This window comes from Podarcis filfolensis (genome assembly GCF_964270895.1).
Source record: "Podarcis filfolensis genome assembly, chromosome: 1".
NCBI lineage: Eukaryota > Metazoa > Chordata > Lepidosauria > Squamata > Lacertidae > Podarcis > Podarcis filfolensis.
The window spans coordinates 72,886,346-72,905,375 of NC_139604.1; the positions used below are offsets into that span (position 1 = coordinate 72,886,346).

General features: G+C 40.7%; 1 protein-coding gene across 9 annotated transcripts in view; it reads left to right on the forward strand.

The window, feature by feature from the left end:
- The window catches only part of DCDC1 (doublecortin domain containing 1), a 246,272-nt gene that overhangs the window by 127,683 nt on the left and 99,559 nt on the right, over positions 1-19,030 (forward strand). For all 9 annotated transcript variants that reach the window (XR_014544058.1, XM_083597408.1, XM_083597406.1 and 6 more), the window contains exons 17-19: positions 1,413-1,473; positions 3,720-3,878; positions 4,214-4,365. Coding sequence is in view for 8 of the 9 variants with exons in the window: in XM_083597408.1 (XP_083453534.1) it covers positions 1,413-1,473; positions 3,720-3,878; positions 4,214-4,365 (372 nt within the window). In the remaining variant the exon portion in view is untranslated. The remainder of the gene's footprint in view (positions 1-1,412; positions 1,474-3,719; positions 3,879-4,213; positions 4,366-19,030) is intronic.

Here is a 19,030-nt window from a genome sequence, read left to right on the forward strand (position 1 = left end):
TACCAGACTTTTAGAAGACATCTGAAGGCAGCCCTGTTTAGGGAAGCTTTTAATGTTTGATGTATCACAGTATTTTAAAATTCTTTTGGAAGCCGCCCAGAGTGGCTGGGGAAGCCCAGCCAGATGGGCGGGGTATAAATAAATTATTATTATTATTATTATTATTATTATTATTATTATTATTATTATTTATTAGGACCAAAGGGCCATATTGTGGAGCATCTTATTTTCAGTGACTTATGAGAAGCCTACAAGCAGAATATGAGACAATAGGACCCTGCCACTCATGCTCCCCAATAACTGCCTCTAGTTCTGGAGATTACACACAGCCACCAAGTCCAGTAGCTGCTGTTAGCCTTATGCTCCATTAATTTGTCTAAAACACTTTCAAAGCCACCCGTGTTGGTGGCCATTATTTATTTATTTGTTCAGAGATTTCTGAGCCATTCTTTACCAGAAACGGTCGCAGGGCAATTCACAACAAAATAAGGCAGTATTAAACATAATTCCTAATTAACACTGAAAGCAATTCTCATAAAATACATAACATAATCAGCAATAGCACAATTTAAAATTCACTACATCTTGTGGTACTCCTTAGCTTAGCTATGCACTGAGTGGAGAAGTGCTTTCTCATTTGCAGAAATAATCAAAGGAAACCCAATAGAGAATGAATTCTGGCTTAGTGCACGTGCTTCAAGTTGTATTAAAGGAAGAGTTTCTACCTTTCATTGGTTTGTTTTTGTGTGTGTGATAATTGCATCTTTTGATCTTTTGCCCTACCAAAATCCTTTCAGGAACAGGAGCAGTGCTGTTTCTGGCATGGGTCAAAGATGAACCCCAAACAAGGAAAAATGTTGATTTTTTGAAATTGTTTGTATGAGGGTAAAAGGGTGTGGAAGCTCTCATCTGCCAAGTCAGTTCTGGATCTCTGGTCTGGGATTGTCTACAGTTTTAGGATAAAATATCTGATGTCCAAAGATATATGGCTCTCTGGTGAGTTACAAATTTTAAAAGCATCTCCTTTATGAGGAGGTCACATTTGGAAGTGGTGAAACAAGTATTGCTCCTATTTAGAAATATCAGGCTAATTCATTCCTTTTCTAAAACTAAGAGATTTATTTAAGGAATAAGTTTTCCAGAGTGGAATTATTTATTAAATGTAGTTATGATATCTAAAGTTGCAATCCTGTACCAACCTGCCTGGAAATAAGGATCATTGAACTCTGTGGAACTAACTTTTGTTATAAACCTACAATCTGTGCACACTTTCCTGGGAGCAAGCCCCACTGAGTGTAGTGGGATTTATTTCCAGACAAATCATTCATAGAATTCTGCTGTAAGTTGTGCTGTAAATAGAAAATGCTGTATGCTTTTGATGATGGTTAACTTAAGAAATATTTCTCTTACAGAGACAAAAACAATATACATCAACACTGGGAGTTTGGAAATGATGGTTGTATCCATCCTAAGGTGTGTGAGATATATAAACATTTTTTTTAAACAAAAAACTATTCCCAATCTTCAGACTCCTACATGGAGACTATTAAGGCATATATGCATGAACGGTTAAATATGGCCTCCTACATGAACAATATAAATGTTTTCTCCCTTTTGTATTGTTGCATTGCTTGATTTCTCTCTAAGAACACCATAAAAGCATTTGATGATAATATTTTCCTTAAACTTCTGACTGCTGTGAGCTTTGCACTTTTCTTTTCCCATTTTTCTAATCAGTACTATTCATTGACATGTTGATTTTACTGTGCTTATTAATTTGTGGTTTGATTTATAGGTGTATCAAGGTTCAGCATTAGTCTAACCTCAAATGGTGCAGCACTGATCTTGGCCAGAAATCAGTATTCCTAAACTGAAATACTCCTACTTGCTTAATCTGTTTCTACCCTACTCTCAGCAATTCTCCATGTCACTGCAGCCCTCATAAGATGCTGTGGGTGGGTGTGGAGCTTGGGAACACAGCAGGAAAGGTGATGCAATAAAGCCTGACCAGACTTCGGCTCTTGGGACATTGGCTACAGCTGTATATAACTTGACATCTAGTTTGTGGACAAATTGGTACATTTTCTTGAGTCATTTGCTTTGTTTTGAGTATTGTGCCATGAATTCATTGATTGTCTTTGGAACTAGTTTCAGCCTTGGGGTTTGTCATCTGTATAGTGGTGAAATGCTTTCTAGAATGTTTTCAAAATGCCTAATTACTTAATATGCCTACCTTAATATATGTGTGTAATACAGTTGACTTGATGTGTAGTCTGTAGCTGGTCTCACTTGCTTGAGACTTTGCTCAGAATGCACTTTTAGTTCTTGTTTTGCACATGTGTCATAGGTGTAGTCGTTACTGTGGTTAGGTTTATCTGTGCTGGCCTGCTTTGTGTAGATAGTGTTATTTGGCGGTGCATGCTGTGGTTGCATATCTAAGATAGACAACTTGCCTTTTCCAACACTTCAGTGCGAAGCACAACAGTGCCATCCCTTTCACACCAGGCTCAGCCCCTTAATCCCATAGACTTCAGCCCTGCGTCTGGTACAGAGACCAGAAAGTTGTCTTTAAACAACAGGTGATCCTAGCGTAACAGTATATATTCAGAATGCCCTAGTTTTGAAATTCGGAAAGTCTTCATTTATTTCCTTTACAGTGTACCAAATAGTCTATTGCTCATTAGATAAAGCACTGTTTCATAGAAAAATGACTTCAGGATCTCATCTATTCTGATTAAAGGCTTAAAGGAAATAACAAAGTTTGAAAGGAAATTATAGATGTAATATGCACTCTGTAAGCATAAGAACTCCTCAATGCAGCCTAGGCCACTGTATTTCAGAGAGCCCCTATTTTCATATAAGGGACGCGGGTGGCGCTGTGGGTTAAACCACAGAGCCTAGGACTTGCCAATCAGAAGGTTTCCTTTCCCACTTCCAATCATTTTTTTCTAGTTTTTTCTTTGTCTCCCCACACATTTACACTTTCTATTTCCCATGCTTAAAGCCCTCCTTAAACATGAATTGGGGACGCGGGTGGCGCTGTGGGTTAAACCACAGAGCCTAGGATCAAACCGCCGACCTTCTGATCTAGGCTCTGTGGTTTAACTCACAGTGCCACCCGCGTCCCCAATGTCATGTTTAAGGAGGGCTTTAAGCATGGGAAATAGAAAGTGTAAATGTGTGAGGAGACAAAGAAAAAACTAGAAAAAAATGATTGGAAGTGGGAAAGGAAAGTGAATAGTAGAGTTCTGCACTAAGTGTGTGTGTGTGTGTGTGTGTATATATATATATATATATATATATATATATATATATATGCATGGATTGAGCAGAAACTACAGTGATGGAATCATATATTGATCAGAAAGGAAAGTTCGGTTGGAGGAGGATATAGGCCATGTTGCGCCCATGTATAATATCAACTAAAGCAACAACAAGTGCGGCAAACATCTAGAAGAGTCTTAGTGATTTTTTTAATACTTATATGTTGCAGTCTGTAGAATTATTCTCTACATTCTGTATAGAGTTGAAGTTTTGCATTAGTCAAATGGATGGAAGTTGTAAACAAAATTGTGTAGATGCAACATATCTTTTAATGTCATTGCCTAGTATCAGCAACTTTCCCTCCCATAATTCCCTGTGCTAAACTGTAGACGGTTGTCTTTCTACCGATTGCATCCTGGTATGTGTTACTACTCTGCCTTTGTCCTTTCCTACAGGCTTACCCTGAGTTTGTCCTGACCTACCTAGAGGAGCTAAATGTAAGAGAGGAGGTGACCCAGACGGAATACTGCACACACCATGGGGCCCAGTCTCCAGTTCATCGAGAGACAGATAGTAATGCAGCAGAAGAGGTCACTGTATCAAGCCAGAGGCAGGTCAGAGCAGTATTTTTTTTTAAGGAAAAACATTTTGAAAGGAAATGCTGTTGCCCTTCACAGTTTAATATCAATATTCAAGTTAAACCATTTCTATATGTGTGTATGTAAAGAGAGAGAGAGAGAGTTTAACTTGAATATTAATTACATACACATGTTCGAGAAATAGAAGCACAACATACAATCACACACAAACACATTTTTTTTCAATAGCTCCTTTCCCCATAGGATAATATTACTTGTTAAAATGTACCTGCCAAAATATGCTTATCCAAAGTAAATATTTGTATGGAGCACAATATATATTCATTGTATGTTTGTTCATAATTTAATAGGTCCTGCAAAATAATGTCTGCAATGAGAAGCAACTTTCAGGACCTTTGGACGCCCACTTAAGGCCTGAAGGTCCCTCGGGGGGGAATAGGCAGCTGACAGTGGCACTGGTGAGGAAACTAGAAGAGAAACATCCTAAGGCCTCAGCTCAAAGGTAAGCCACTGACAGAACTGATATTTATTGTTCAATGACATTAGATGTTTTCCTTCAGTTTCATGTAAGATTGATTTCCTGGATATTATTGAAATATCTCAGAAGCCCTCTGGCTTGCAAGCAGACATGGAGTTTTGACCAAAACTAATGGAAAGGGGTGACATTTATGCAGGTTTTTTTTAAAAAAAGAAAAAGATTGATGTGTACACTATGGAAGAGGATCACTGAGGTAATTATTGTTAACTTATTATGCATAGAAGAGTAAAGTGTATGATTTGGTTACATGCTTTGTTCTACTGAAGTTAATTTTATTATGAGTACATCATTTATGCATTTGATACATTTTTACCTATAATATGATACAAAGGTAAAACAGCAATATTAAAATTCAAAACTAATAAGCAATATTACATATACCCCTCCACTTTTTCTGCATTGGGTGTTATATGGCAATAAACTCACTGGATGTACTTAGGCTCTAGTACTCACAAAGCAGTTTACATGAATATGAGATGTTTTGCATCTCATATTAATATATTAATTCCCTCTCTTGAGAGTGGATGTGGGCTTTGAAACTGTGTTTTATGTTCAAACAGAGATTGATAATAAATTTCAATCTTGCATTTTGGCAATTTCCCCATCTTTCCCGGCTGCTTAGGATTTGAACATGAAATGTGGAATGGTATTCTGAGTGGGCATTCCATTATGTCGCAACGTTCTGGTCAGATGATGCAGCATGGTGCAACTTTCTGCATTGAGTTGATGAAACAACCCCAGGGATTCTTAATATTGATGAAATAATAGGCATAGAGTACCTCTTTTATGGTTACAACCATGCACCTTCTGTGGTGACATTTCAGAATTGACAGATTGCAAAAAAAAAAGTGTATGGTAAAAAGATCAAATTTCTGAATGAGAAAGTGACAAGATTCTTTGAAAATATCGGGAGGGAGGGCTCATAACCAAAATCTGTTCTGTCCATAAGAGCATAGAGGATGAAAGAGCAATGTTTTCTATAGTTTCATAATATAAAAATCACTGACTTTCATTATATCCTCACAAATAGTACCCACAGGTTTCTAAAAATCTTTCAAACCTAAATCTTTAAACATTTCTCCCATTTACAACATTCCTTATGATCCAGGGAAACAAATTATTCAACATTCTGCACAAAATTTACTAATACTTATTGTGGGTTGGGTGTCACTGAGAACCCAACTGCATTTGCAGGTATTTGCAAGCAACCAGCGCCCTCACACCAGCAGGTGGCCAGACTTAATGATAACTCCCAGTTAAAGGCCTTTAGTTGACCACTATTCTCTGTTCACATAAAGATCTTCACAAAATGTGCTGTTTAGGGTTGCCCTCAACACTTCCAGGGCAATATGTCACTGGCTTCCTTCACAAGAATCAATGAAATCCGTAGATTTGATTATCAGCTTCAACACTAAACTACCTGTGTGAGAGACAAGCTTCTCCCTTTGTGTGACCTGTGGGATATGTTTACTAACACTCTCCTGCAATGTTTCATGCCGCGTGAATCCTACAATTGATGAACAATTAATGCCATTCACGGGAAGGTGTCCAATGAGGCAGCAACATGCCGTCCAAACCTGTGAAGTAAGGCATACAGTTCTGGCTGTGTTGAGATTCCAAAACATCTTATGCGTATGATAGACACATGTGAGGAAAGAAGAAGGGGCTCTAAGCAGCTCAAAACCTAGGTGAGGCAGTGGTTGAGAAACTAACACCAGGCTTACAGGGTTCTGGGAGAAATATAACAACCAATAACATCTTCTCAAATGTCCCTGGTCAGAGAATTAGCTGATTCTGGTTGGCACTTTCCCCCCACCCTGAGAGTTCCTTGCCTGAAAATCTAGAAGTCACTAGAGCTGGATTATTGATTCTCAAGAACATTTGACCCTTGTTAGTTGTACTCAGGAAAGGAAGGAAGTCATTCCCCTTTCTTCAGTGCATAATGATACAGCAATCTCACAGAAGGAATCCAAGCATGAGACAATTCATTATTTAGCTAACGGTAGAGTGGACATTTGTGAGAGTCTCCGTATACACTTCCAAATGCATGATCCAATAGTGGCCACTGTTGTTTCAAACATGGAGGACTTTGCCTAAATACCTATATTATATGGAAGATATATTATATGGAAGACGACAGAGGACGAGATGGTTGGATAGTGTCTTCGAAGCTACAAACATGAGTCTGACCAAACTGCAGGAGGCAGTGGTAGACAGAAGTGCCTGGCGTGCTCTGGTCCATGGGGTCATGAAGAGTCGGACACGACTAAACGACTAAACAACAACAACAAAATATGGAAGATAAACTTCCCACAATGGTATAAGCATCCCAAAAGATATGTGTTCTGCTTCCTAGTAGACTTGTATTGAGCTGAACAAATTCTGGATTGACCTGAGAGAGCTCAATCACTAGAGCCTGAGACTCTTAATATCAGGGCTGCGGGTTCGAACCCCACATTGGGCAAAAGATTCCTGCATTACAGGGACTAGCTACCAGCATGGTCCCTTCCAACTCTAAAATTCTATGATTCCACGAGTCTATGAAAAAGCCACCTTCCTTGTATCAAGAGAGTTAACCTCAGAAATTATTTTTTAAAACTGCAGGGCCAGTTTGTGCAGATCTTTGTGCTGCTCTGCTCAGCAAGGAGCAGGACGTAGGTAAAACATGAATTGGTTGTTTTTGCCTGTCATTGGCTCTTGTTCCACCTACTGTTGGTCTCGCTGCATTCTGCCCTGTCAGTCCCAATGGGCACCACTGAATAAGGGGCACAGGGGAAATCTACAAATAAGATTGAAGAGGCTGAGAAGAAGCAGGTCATTTATACTGGGAACCACTCCTGATTTCACATTATACCTGCACAATATTGAGAGATTCGCCAAGATTTGTGGAGTGCATAGATGCACATGCAGAAGAATGGTGTGCGTAAATGAAAGATATTTAGTGTAATACAAACTGATGCTGTTATTATGAAGACTTTGCAATACAAAGTGGCACTCAATGTCTCACATTCAATTGATTTGTCTATTCCAAAAGAAAATAATTAGTATGGCAGATGATTTTTTCCCCTCCTGATAGGCACTTCTGCCATTCAGGTCAGTTCTTCCCAAAATCCAATGGGCAGAAGGTGGGGGATGTTGGTCATATGGAATAATGCATTGAAAGTGAACTGTTGACAGTAAATGGATACTTTTATGGTGGGTGGCTTTATAGAATGACTCCAAGGTAGAGCAAAGATCTTGCATGAGGCAAGTGAGACATCTTTGTCAGTGTAAACCTATGGGTTGCATCCAGGGTGGTGCAAGTAGAACAGTGGGACTTTCTCACTCCGTCCTTCCCACTGCTGTCACTGTGCACCGGAAAATACACTCTTGGGAGCCACACGCACCAGCCTGGAGTGTCATGGGATATTTCATAGGAGTCCGTAGGGAGAGGGGAGGATCAATATAAATTGAGTAGAGGCATCTTAAGGGAGCAAAGCTGCTATATACATGGCCCCCCCGCCCAATGCCACACTCCACACTATTCCAAAAATTCCTCCAACTCTCAGGAGCAGCTTTCCAAGGTGCAATGGGATACAATAAGGAGGGGTGGAAGCTCCATTGCACAAATCAAACTTCACTCACATAACTCTGCACCCAAGCCTTCATCTACTACTGCACCTACACATATTTATATCTGCCAAGTGTACATTTATCCTGTTTGTACCTGCATGCCGAAATCCACATTAAAAGCACAGCAAAATGCATTGCCCTATATAATTTTAGGTATATGAATAGTCCCAATGACTTTTATGGGACCACTTGCTTCCTTACAATTTGGCCCTTCCACCTAAATCAGTAGTTCCATATCAGGTATTTATTGGGGGGAAATCCAGAAGATTTAAATTAAAATGTTATACTTTATCTTTCATTGCCATCAATGGCAAAAAAATATTAACAGGGTTTTGTCTTGATCTATATAACATTGGCCATCTACCCTTTTCCAATGGAAAGAAAATTCCTATAAATCACAGGTGAAATATTTAGTTTATATAGATATAACTAAAATATAACTTTATATATGTTTTTTTCATATATATATAAAATTTCTTAAAACATAACACATGGGGTTTTCTGTTTTTCATGAATCAATTTTTCAGTGTACTTAACCCCCACATTGTACTTTGTGGGAAAATTATGATGGAGTGAATCTTTTCACTGAAAACTCAAGCTTTTCCTCATGATTTATCTGCCATATAAATGTTCTAAAGGTTAAAGCTTTGAATTGGGGACAAATTAGCTTTCATTACATGCTTTAGTTGAATCTTGACAAAATTACTCAGCTCTCTGTTTGAGCTAGATAATTTAAATTCATTTTTTTCTGTTCTTTTTAGATACAGCAATACAAACCTAACTCAACATGGTACAGAAGTAATATAGATGCTGTGTTTCATGTTTTTCACCTGCTGGTGTGAGGTTGTGGTTGTTTGCATTCTTATATTAAATTGAGCAACTTACCTTTATTTAAATTGAATAGAAGTTGTTTGGGGGGGAGAACTGTAGCAGCCAACAAAGCATGGTGACCCAGCTTGTCACCCAGTGACCTGTGAGAAGGAAATAATGAACTGTGAGTAGCTGTCATCTTAACTGCTTCTGACAGTTTGGCTATGGGCACATCTGTGTTAGTTGCATGGAAAGGCCTTTGTTGTTTTCCCACTAGTGACTTTGCAGACCGCTGTGGGGTTTGCTCGCTGCCCTGCTCCTCTACTTCCCTCCCGTTTTAGCAAGGAAAACAGCTGCCAATGATGGTCTTGACATTTCTTTTAATGATTTACTTGGCATTTATTTAATTATAAAGTACAAATCATATTGATGTATTAAGCCTTTTTGGATATTTTGAGGGAAGTTAGGATCCTGCCACAGTTAGTTTTGCAATCTGTTCGGTCATACTTCCACACTCTGCATTAACTCTAAAAAGGGTTTGTCTCATAACTTGTCCACATAATAATTTTGGCTTTAGACCGTCTCAATTTTAATTTTTACATCAACATTTTAATCATTTAAAAACTACTACAGAACTACTATTAGTATTGCTACTACTACTGTCACAGTAGTCCCATGTAAAAAAATGTAGTAATAATTATTACTGCATATATGCCTGTTTTCCTTTCATGGTTTAGACCAGGATTGCCTTTTTTATTCTTCTTTAAACTTAATGCTTATGAGATACGTGAGGGGAAATTAAATGTTCACAGTGGGCTTCTTGTTTTCCCTTCCCCACACCGTTTTCTTTGCCTCCATTCCTCTACCTCCATGTGTGAAAAATGCTTTTAAAACTCTCCTGACTTTGAAAAGCAGATTCTCTCACAGCAAAGAAAAAGAAATGCCCCACTTTCCGCGCAGTGTTCCTCGTGCACACATGTGCTCAGTGAAACACCAATTTTTACAGTTGGAAATAATCTTAATTGCTCTTCCTTGATGATAATTCATTCTCAAGTAAAACAAATGATTTTTCTTTCTGAACTGAGTAAAATAAATCTGGAGCTATTATGAAAGAAATGATATACAAATGATTATTTTTGTTCTGCAAATAAACTTGGATATTTGGGGCAGTGCATTTCATGACAGTTTAAGAAGGTTATTTGAAATGCTGGCCCTAAATCTTATTTATAATTTAAATAAGTAGAAAAAGCAACCAATGTGAACAATAAATTATGATCCATTTTCAAAGATGGCAATTTTATGAAAGTTTTGTAACCCCTCTTATATCAGTGACTGAGGGCCAAACTAGCTGAGACACCATTTACAAAGTAGTTGTGTGATAGGCTTTTAAAAATGAGTAACTTGAATCCCAATCTGGATTAGTCTGATGTCCTGAACGTAGTTGCTTTTCTGCAATGCAAATAGATGGCATGACCCCCCAAGTTCTGGATCAGGACCATGGTGGGAGAGAAGGTGCACTAATGCAGTGGGATTCCTCCTCCCCACCTCTATGTGTGCACCCTTTGCCCTCCCCAAATCTGCTCAAGAGGGTTGCAGGGAAAGCCAGGAACAGATTTAGGGGGGTACAAGGAGAGGAGATGGGGAGAGTGTTCTGTGGTGCAAGGAAAAATGCATGCACTGGTAGAATGTTTGCTGTAGCACTATGTTGAATGCAACCCATTCTCCCCCAGTCTCTTAACCATGGTTAAAAATTGGGAGTTCCTCAGGACTGTATGCCTTTCCACCTCTCCTCCTCCTTTCCCTTGAGGTTGTGTGTTCCCCTTTCCTCTCCCCCATTCAAATTCCCCATCCTTTCCTTTTCCATCCACCCCTCCATTCAGCCTTTATTGGCATGATCCTTACCTTTTTCAGTACTAACTATATAGCACAACTTCAATGAGTTAAGTGCTAATCATAAATATCTGATTCCGGTACAGACGTGAGCTGTGGCTAGTGGTAACCATAATTTGCCTGACTCAGGTGGCGTAGCAAACTATGGTGACTGTGTGTCAGGCAGTAGAAGGGGGAATTGTTGCTGAAACAGAGGGGGAGAGGTCATATGAAGAAGGTGCATTGCATGTATCTGGCAACTGCACCATGGTTTGGCAGCGACATCTGAACTAAGCCATTACGTCTGATGTGAGCCTATGTAAGAAATTAATCATCATATTCAATATGTACCAGGCTTGTATTTAACCAGTGGTAATTTTTTTTTAAAAAAAGGCTCTATGTAGTCAGATGCCCTTCTCCAACTGTGATGGGATACAGGCACATGGTCAGCCATTACTGTGCAAGGTTTTGCCATGAAGGTTTTCTCTTTCTAGCCTTAGAGTTTATAGTCCCAGGACCATACTACATGCTTTTTGTGTGTGTGTGGAGGCTGCGCTGCCAGGTGGATACATTCATCTAACCATAAAATTCTACCCCAAAGAAAAGAATCCTGGAAAAAAAGTAGTTATCTGACTCCACAAGACTCCCCTGTCATTTCACAGTGCTTACGCCTCTTTGTAAATGTAGATGCTTTTCATTTCCTGTCCTTCCTCTGTCTCGTTCTGCGGTGCACATCTTATCTGACTTAAGCCCCCACAAACAGGATTGCATCCTGGAGAGTGGCTGTCATCTCTTCAGCAGGTCTGCCCCCATTTCATTACAATGCGGATGGGAAATCCCATTCTTGCCGCTGCGATTACAATAGTGCTGTGCAAGTGACCTATTCAGATGTTTTCACAGTATCTTTAAACATTGAGGGAGGCTTTGAGAAATGTGTTTAAAGAGAAAGGTATCTACTGAAAGCTTGTGGATGAGATGTAAAGACATAGGCATTTATCAGCAAAGCAAGAGCAGTACAGGTTTGTGTGGGCTGCCCTCTGCCCCGCAAGGAAGAGACAAGTATGATAAATATATGACACAAATAAAACTAAGCATATTTGAGAACAGAATATATGTATATTTTATAAAACAAATATGTATGCCTGAAAATTTTGCAAGATCATGACTCGTGGCTCCTACAGAACTTAAGGTGGCATTGTGTTTACTCCTTTGGGCTGGATGCCCCTGTATTCTTTTTATTTGTGAGTTATGTGTGTCTGTTTGCATGTGGCCTGGAAACTGTCCTTTATACCAGGGGGTGGGCATAAGATATACTGGGATCTGCTAGTTGCTCTCTGGTTTGCAGTAAATCAGAAAGGTCTCCTCTGCCCAATGCAGCAAGTAAAATTGCAAGTAAAAGGCATTGTCTGCCATGGGTATCCTAAAGCCAGTTACTTATTTCCCCTTCACGCTCAGTGTTCCTCACCTGTAAAATATGAGTATTGATTGATTACTGTTGAGCATGTTTTTGCACAAGTGTGAGGGCTACTTTTAGAAACCATGTTAGAATCCCTATCTGTAGCAAACAGAGGTGTAGATTTGTACTTGGATTTGCAGATTACCCTAGGGCATGAGTCATGGGCTAGAAAGTTCCAGAAAAACATCTGCTTCTGCTTCATTGACTACGCAAAAGCCTTTGGCTGTGTCGACCACAGCAAACTATGGCAAGTTCTTAAAGAAATGGGAGTGCCTGATCACCTCATCTGTCTCCTGAGAAATCTCTATGTGGGACAAGAAGCTACAGTTAGAACTGGATATGGAACAACTGATTGGTTCAAAATTGGGAAAGGAGTATGACAAGGCTGTACATTGTCTTCTTCCTTATTTAACTTATATGCAGAATTCATCATGCGAAAGGCTGGACTGGATGAATCCCAAGCCGGAATTAAGATTGCCGGAAGAAATATCAATAACCTCAGATATGCAGATGACACAACTTTGATGGCAGAAAGTGAGGAGGAATTAAAGAACCTCTTGATGAGGGTGAAAGAAGAGAGCGCAAAATATGGTCTGAAGCTCAGTATCAAAAAAACTAAGATCATGGCCACTGGGCCCATCACCTCCTGGCAAATACAAGGGGAAGAAATGGAGGCAGTGAGATATTTTCCTTTTTTGGGTTCCATGATCATTGCAGATGGTGACAGCAGTCACAAAATTAAAAGACGGCTGCTTCTTGGGAGAAAAGCAATGACATACCTAGATCATCTTAGAAAGCAGAGACATCACCTTGCTGACTATGGTCCGTATAGTTAAAGCTGTGGTTTTCCCAGTAGTGTATGGAAGTGAGAGCTGGACCATAAAGAAGGCTGATCACCGAAGAATTGATGCTTTTGAATTATAGTGCTGGACGAGACTCTTGAGAGTCCCATGGACTGCAAAAATATCAAACCTATCCATTCTGAAGGAAATAAGCCCTGAGTGCTCACTGGAAGGACAGATCCTGAAGCTGAGGCTCCAATACTTTGGCCACTTCATGAGAAGAGAAGACTCCCTGGAAAAGACCATGATGTTGGGAAAGATGGAGGGCACAAGGAGAAGGGGACGACAGAGGACGAGATGGTTGGACAGTGTTCTCGAAGCTACTAACATGAGTTTGACCAAACTGTGAGAGGCAGTGGAAGACAGGAGTGCCTGGCGTGCTCTGGTCCATGGGGACACGAAGAGTCAGACATGACTAAACAACAACAATGAGTCATGGGATGCAATTGATAATTGGGTCTGTCCTCTGATCAATTATTTGTATCTGGTTCTGTAGCCCCACCTTCAACTCCAGAACTTGATGCAAATTAGCGGCATGGCGGGGGGTACAAAACCAGGTGCAAGATGTGATTCCTATACAATGGAGTTCCCATTAAAAGAAAAAAAGCACTCACCATAGATCTGAATGCTCACTTATTATTTACATTGGAAAGTAGTGTAGAGAACCTCATGTAACCTGATCAAACATTCCACTCAGTATATTCCGTAAACACCTTGGGTTACAAACACTTCAGGTTACAGACTCCGCTAACCCGGAAGTAGTACTTTGGGTTAAGAACTTTGCCCCAGGATGAGAACAGAAATTGTGCAGCAGCGGAGTGGCAGCAGTGGGAGGCCCCATTAGTTAAAGTGGTACCTCAGGTTAAGAACAGTTTCAGGTTAAGAACGGACGTCCGAAACGAATTAAATTTGTAACCAGAGGTACCACTGTATTTGACAAATATGCAGTATTCCCCACAGCCCTTGCGTAGGAAAAGCAAAGTTTCTCCATCATTTCCACATAACTTGCACTCTAGACCTCATCTGAAGGCTGTCTAATTTGTCAGCATTTGTGCTTCTGAAATAGCATCACATTAGTTTATCTCTATTTTTTCCTTTTTCGTCTAGCCTCTTGTACTACCTTAAAGCCACTTTTTGCAAGGTATCCAGTGGCTGCTCTGCCTTTCTTCCAATGGAAGCTGCGGCTTCCTCACAGATACTCTCTTGAACTGTGTCATACATGCTTCTGGTGTACTCTTATCAGCAACATGCCCGTGGGTTTGTGGATGGCACATGCTCTCAGAGCTACAGCTGTTGTGTGTCTTTCTGCTACACCTTCCTAGGCAATCTGCCCTTGGGTCTCCTGATGGCACACTTTCTGAGTTGCAGCTGTTTCTTCATCTGCCTTCAGAACTGTTCCCTCAGACATGTCCAGAGATGCCATGTAGTCTTCTCTACACACTTTCTTCATGCGCTTCTAGAGGGAGTTTACTGCCAGGACAAATGCACTGTATGGATATGTGATTCTGCTTTTTCTCTTAGAATGAGTTTTCTGTACTCCTCAGATTGCAGACCGATGTTTGCATACTGTTAGTGTGATTTCCCAGGGCTGCTTCAGAAGAAACAGGAGTTGCTTACCTATAACTATTCCATTGAGTATACTTTTATAATCCTCCTTTCCCCATATTTGTGAGGGAATGTTGAAATGAAGAGCAGAACTGAGAGGGAGCTCTGCCCCTTCCAGGGGCAATCACTGGATAGGATCCCCCTTTGCCCATTCAGTTCTGTAAGGTTTCCTTACTGCTGAGAGTTGCATGCATATTACTATAATTGGAATGGACCAATCAAGAACAACTTCACTTAATAGATAAGCAACTTAATTTTTTTCCAGTGTTAGGCCATCCATTTCATATGAATACATTTTAAACATAAACTACTCTCAGTTGATTTAATGTTGCAAATATTGGGTCAGGGAGGGTAATTTTATAAGCTACCCACTTGATGGGGGTGATTAACCAGGCAGTTGTACAAAGGTGGCAAAAGAGTTAGGGAGGCATATAGAGTTAACTGTGCATCTTCAAGGAGTTGAAATCACATTTGCTGTGGGATGGATTAGAATATGATCCGTTACAGTTCTTGTCCCCACTTAAACCAGGAACAAATGGATAACATCTTAGTTGTTCCCTGTTTGTTGTGGTTTGGTATGACAGAAGCTCTTCTCAGTTTGGGGTGTGAGGGGAAGTGGATTGCTTTGATGAGTGTAAACTGTTATATACCTATCCAATAAGTAGGATTTTAAATTTAAGATCACAGGAAGCTGCCTTATGCTGAGTCAGACTGCTGGTCCATCTACCTTAGTATTGGCCACAATCTTGGTCCATGACACTCCAAACCTGCAATTAAACCTAGCTCCTTCTGCATGCATGTTTACTTTTTAAGGGTGGTTTATATGACAATCCATATTCCTGATTTTGGAATAGGGAGAGGTGTTCACAAACAAACAAACAAACAAACAAACAAACAAACAAACAAACAAACAAACAAACAACTATAAATATTTAAATCTGCTACAGACTACCTGAAGTGACTACAGTGTTGCAGAAGTGGCATGTGGCACCCTCCAGAGTATGGGAAAACAAGCTTACTCCATCTTCCTTGTGAAGGTGGCTATCATATCTCCTCCCCGTCTCCTTTTTTTACAGGCTACCCAGCTCCCTCAATTGTTTCTCATAAGGCTTGGCTTCCAGACACTTGATTGTCTTGGTTGCACTCCTCTGCACACGTTCCTGGAGGGCCTTGTCCCCCAAACTGCTGCAAAGCAGGGTCCAAGAGGGTTAATGATGTAATTACTCTGTGATTCTCATATGCATGCATACTTAATTTTCATTAGATGTTATTGTTGATGGGAGTTGTAGTCCAGCAACATCTGGAGGGTACCACGTTGGTTACCCCAGCTTTATTGTGGGGAAATTACAGAAACAATTAGAAAACCCATACACTTTTCAATTAAAAATTCTCACTGTTGTACCCTGTCTTTAAAAGTAAAAGGTTCAGGTTTAAGCATAGAAATGTCATACCATCAATCAGCAAAGCTTCAGGGAAGTTGAAAATGAGTTATTGATGTCCATTTTTAACATATTCCACAATTAGAAAAGCTAAACATCTTGTACAGCTCAGTCCATAACTTTAAACCCTGTTCTCTCTAAGTTGGAATGAAGGTGTTAAAAGAAACATTAGAGCCAAGGCAGGCCCAGCCCCAAATGTTTTGCTGCCTGAGCTGTACAAGATTGAGCCTCCTCCATCCTCTCATTCCATGTACAGAAGCTGACCAAACTGGCAGTTTTACTACGGCACTGGCCAGGGGACAGCATCCTTTACTGCTTCTGAGGGTAGAAGGCTAGCTTAGGCAGGGCAGGGCAGACTATGCAGCAGGTAAAGGTCTAGCCACTCACTGCCCCTCAGCTGCCTCATTCTGCCAGTGGTAAGGCTAGCTCTGCCTATATTTTTACATATAAAGCATTGTGATCTATTCAAGTATTTCAAAACAGTAGTCTTTAACCATTGCATTAACTCCTAAACTTTGTGGTGGTTCTCTTGAACCTAGTGATGGTTAAGAGAAATAGAGGAGGAGGAGGAGAATAATAATCTGTTTTGTTCCAGTTACCAGAATGTAGGATTCATTCTCAACTCTTTTCTTTTTTTCCAGTCAAAGCTATTTTTTGTAAAGCACATATTCTACCACCAAAGCTTATTGTTTCCCATTTAAAATCATTCTTTTTGACTTTGCCAGAAGGGATATCAGTTTAATGCCTCATCTAAAGAGGACAGCATGCGCCCCCCCTTTCCCCTAATAGTCCTGCATGGTTGCAATGTCAGCATTGAACCTTGTGCTTAGACTCTTGTGTGGGCCTTCAGCAGATGACCTTCTGCCCCAGAGGCAAGAATGTTACTAATGAAGGCATGCTGGCCCTGAAAGTGGGGAACATGCAAAGATGAAGAAGTGGGCTGAACAGGTCAGACCAAAGCCATTTTGGTTCATGCTTTCCTCTAAAGAATGGAATCATCCCTCCCGGCCTCCCCCCTCCTACTGCCTCATGGTGACCTCCAGCCAGTTTTAACTTATTCACTGACCCTGGAATTAACACCTTTCATTCTATTAATACTTTCAGGATCTATGACCACAGCCTTTTCCACAGATCCCATATGTCTAACTTTCCAAGTATGTGGTGACAATTCAGAGAATTGTGTGAGACTTACCCAATAGTGTGGGTTTTAACTTCAGAGGCTGCTGCTTTTTAAAAAAATAAAAATGGGAGAGGGAGTCAAAAGTCCTGCTTGGGTGTCTACCATCCTTGGGAGTTATGTCGCTTGTAACCTGTTGGAGTAATGCATACTACTTAACTCAAAATAGCTGTAATTGCGTGGCAATACCCGCCCCCTCCCACAGATGGAGTAAATAAAGACACCGGACACCAGAATTGAGGTTGATGGGCGAAAATGGCCACAACTTTATTGATTACAGGTAAGAGAGAGGTATTGGCTTTAGGCATTGGCCCTAACAGACTATCCGGTCTAACCGGGAAGGGTTAAGCACCAACAGGGGGAGCCCCCGAGATGTACATCCCTGGACGCTCCCCAAGGGGTTACCGCTCGGGGGCGCGCTTTAGGCCCTAGCCTCCGTAGGTTTCGGACGAGGCGACGCCCCCCGGAGTCCTTTAACGAACTACCCTTCAAGCTTTGGGGGAGGTGATGGCGTTCCTCCCCCCGACTTCATTTGCATAACAATACCCCTGCCAATGCCTAACCGCCAAAACCGGGAGTTGTGACGTTTTGCTACGAGGTAGGCGAAAAAACCAAGTGGCACCGAAATACTGCCAATTAGCCAAATGGAAAAACTCCTACCAGGCCCCTCGCAGCTGCTGCGAGGAGGAAAAGGGGGCGAGGCAGGGCTGCCCTGACCTTAAGAGGACCTGGTAAGCCCGCCCCCGGCGCCAGCCGATTGGCTGGCGCCAAGGGCAATGAATGTTAATGTGCTAGGGAATCCCTGGGTCCCGCGGGGCTGACGCCAGCCCCGCGAGATTGTAGTTGGGGGCGTGAGCCCGCAACCCCACCCCCTCGTGATGTCGGGAGTGTCTTTGTGTAGAACCATAAACAATATTAATAAAGTTAGTGCTAGAGAGGAAAATAAACCAGAAGCAACAAAGAAAATTGTTAGAATCCTGGAAATGTTGGGTTGTTGTTCTTTAAAGTAGCTGTGGAGATGAGCTTTTCAATATATGTAAGTTTTAAAAGATGATCCAGTAAAAGCTGTGCTGTTTTATGTCACTAAAGGATGTTACCTATCTTTCCCATATATGGTTTCCTCAATCCTTGCTATAGTTTCTAATGAGGCTATTAACCTTTATTTTGAAACTGGGGAAAGTTATGAGGAGACAGTTCATGGTTTTTATTTTATTTTTAGAAGCAGTGTTTTCTCATAACTTTGAAGTTTGGCTGCAGCATGTGTGTCACATGCATCAGGGTTTTCAAAAAATAAATAAATTTGTAGCACATTCCTGTCAGTTTACTCAGAAGAAAGTTATATTGGGGCTTATCTTTATTGCTACCTTAATGACATATTTATTTACATAGCAATTCCTCTTCCCCTTATCTCTTTTTGTCCCCCTTCTTCCCATTTCTTCCCCTTTCCTCTCCCCTCCCTCCTCTCCTCACAACTCCCCACTCTCTTTTTATCAATGAAAACTTTTAAAAATATGATTGCTCTGGGGGTATTTGGTGGGGGATTACTGATGGAGAGGGGCGATTTAACCCTTCCCTCCCTAACTGCAGCTTCTGCTTCCCCAAAATTTTCCCATACATGGCAATAAGGCTTTTTTTAAAAAGCTTCCATTGGCATCAGCGTAACATAGAATATATCTAAAGCCTAATTTGTAGGTAATGTTGCATTCCCCCCCCTTGCTCATCCTGAAATTCCATGGGATTGACTGCATGTTATTAAGCTTAACATTGCCATATAATGAAATCCTTGTTTTCCATACCCTGTGCTTCGCAAACTTGCTAA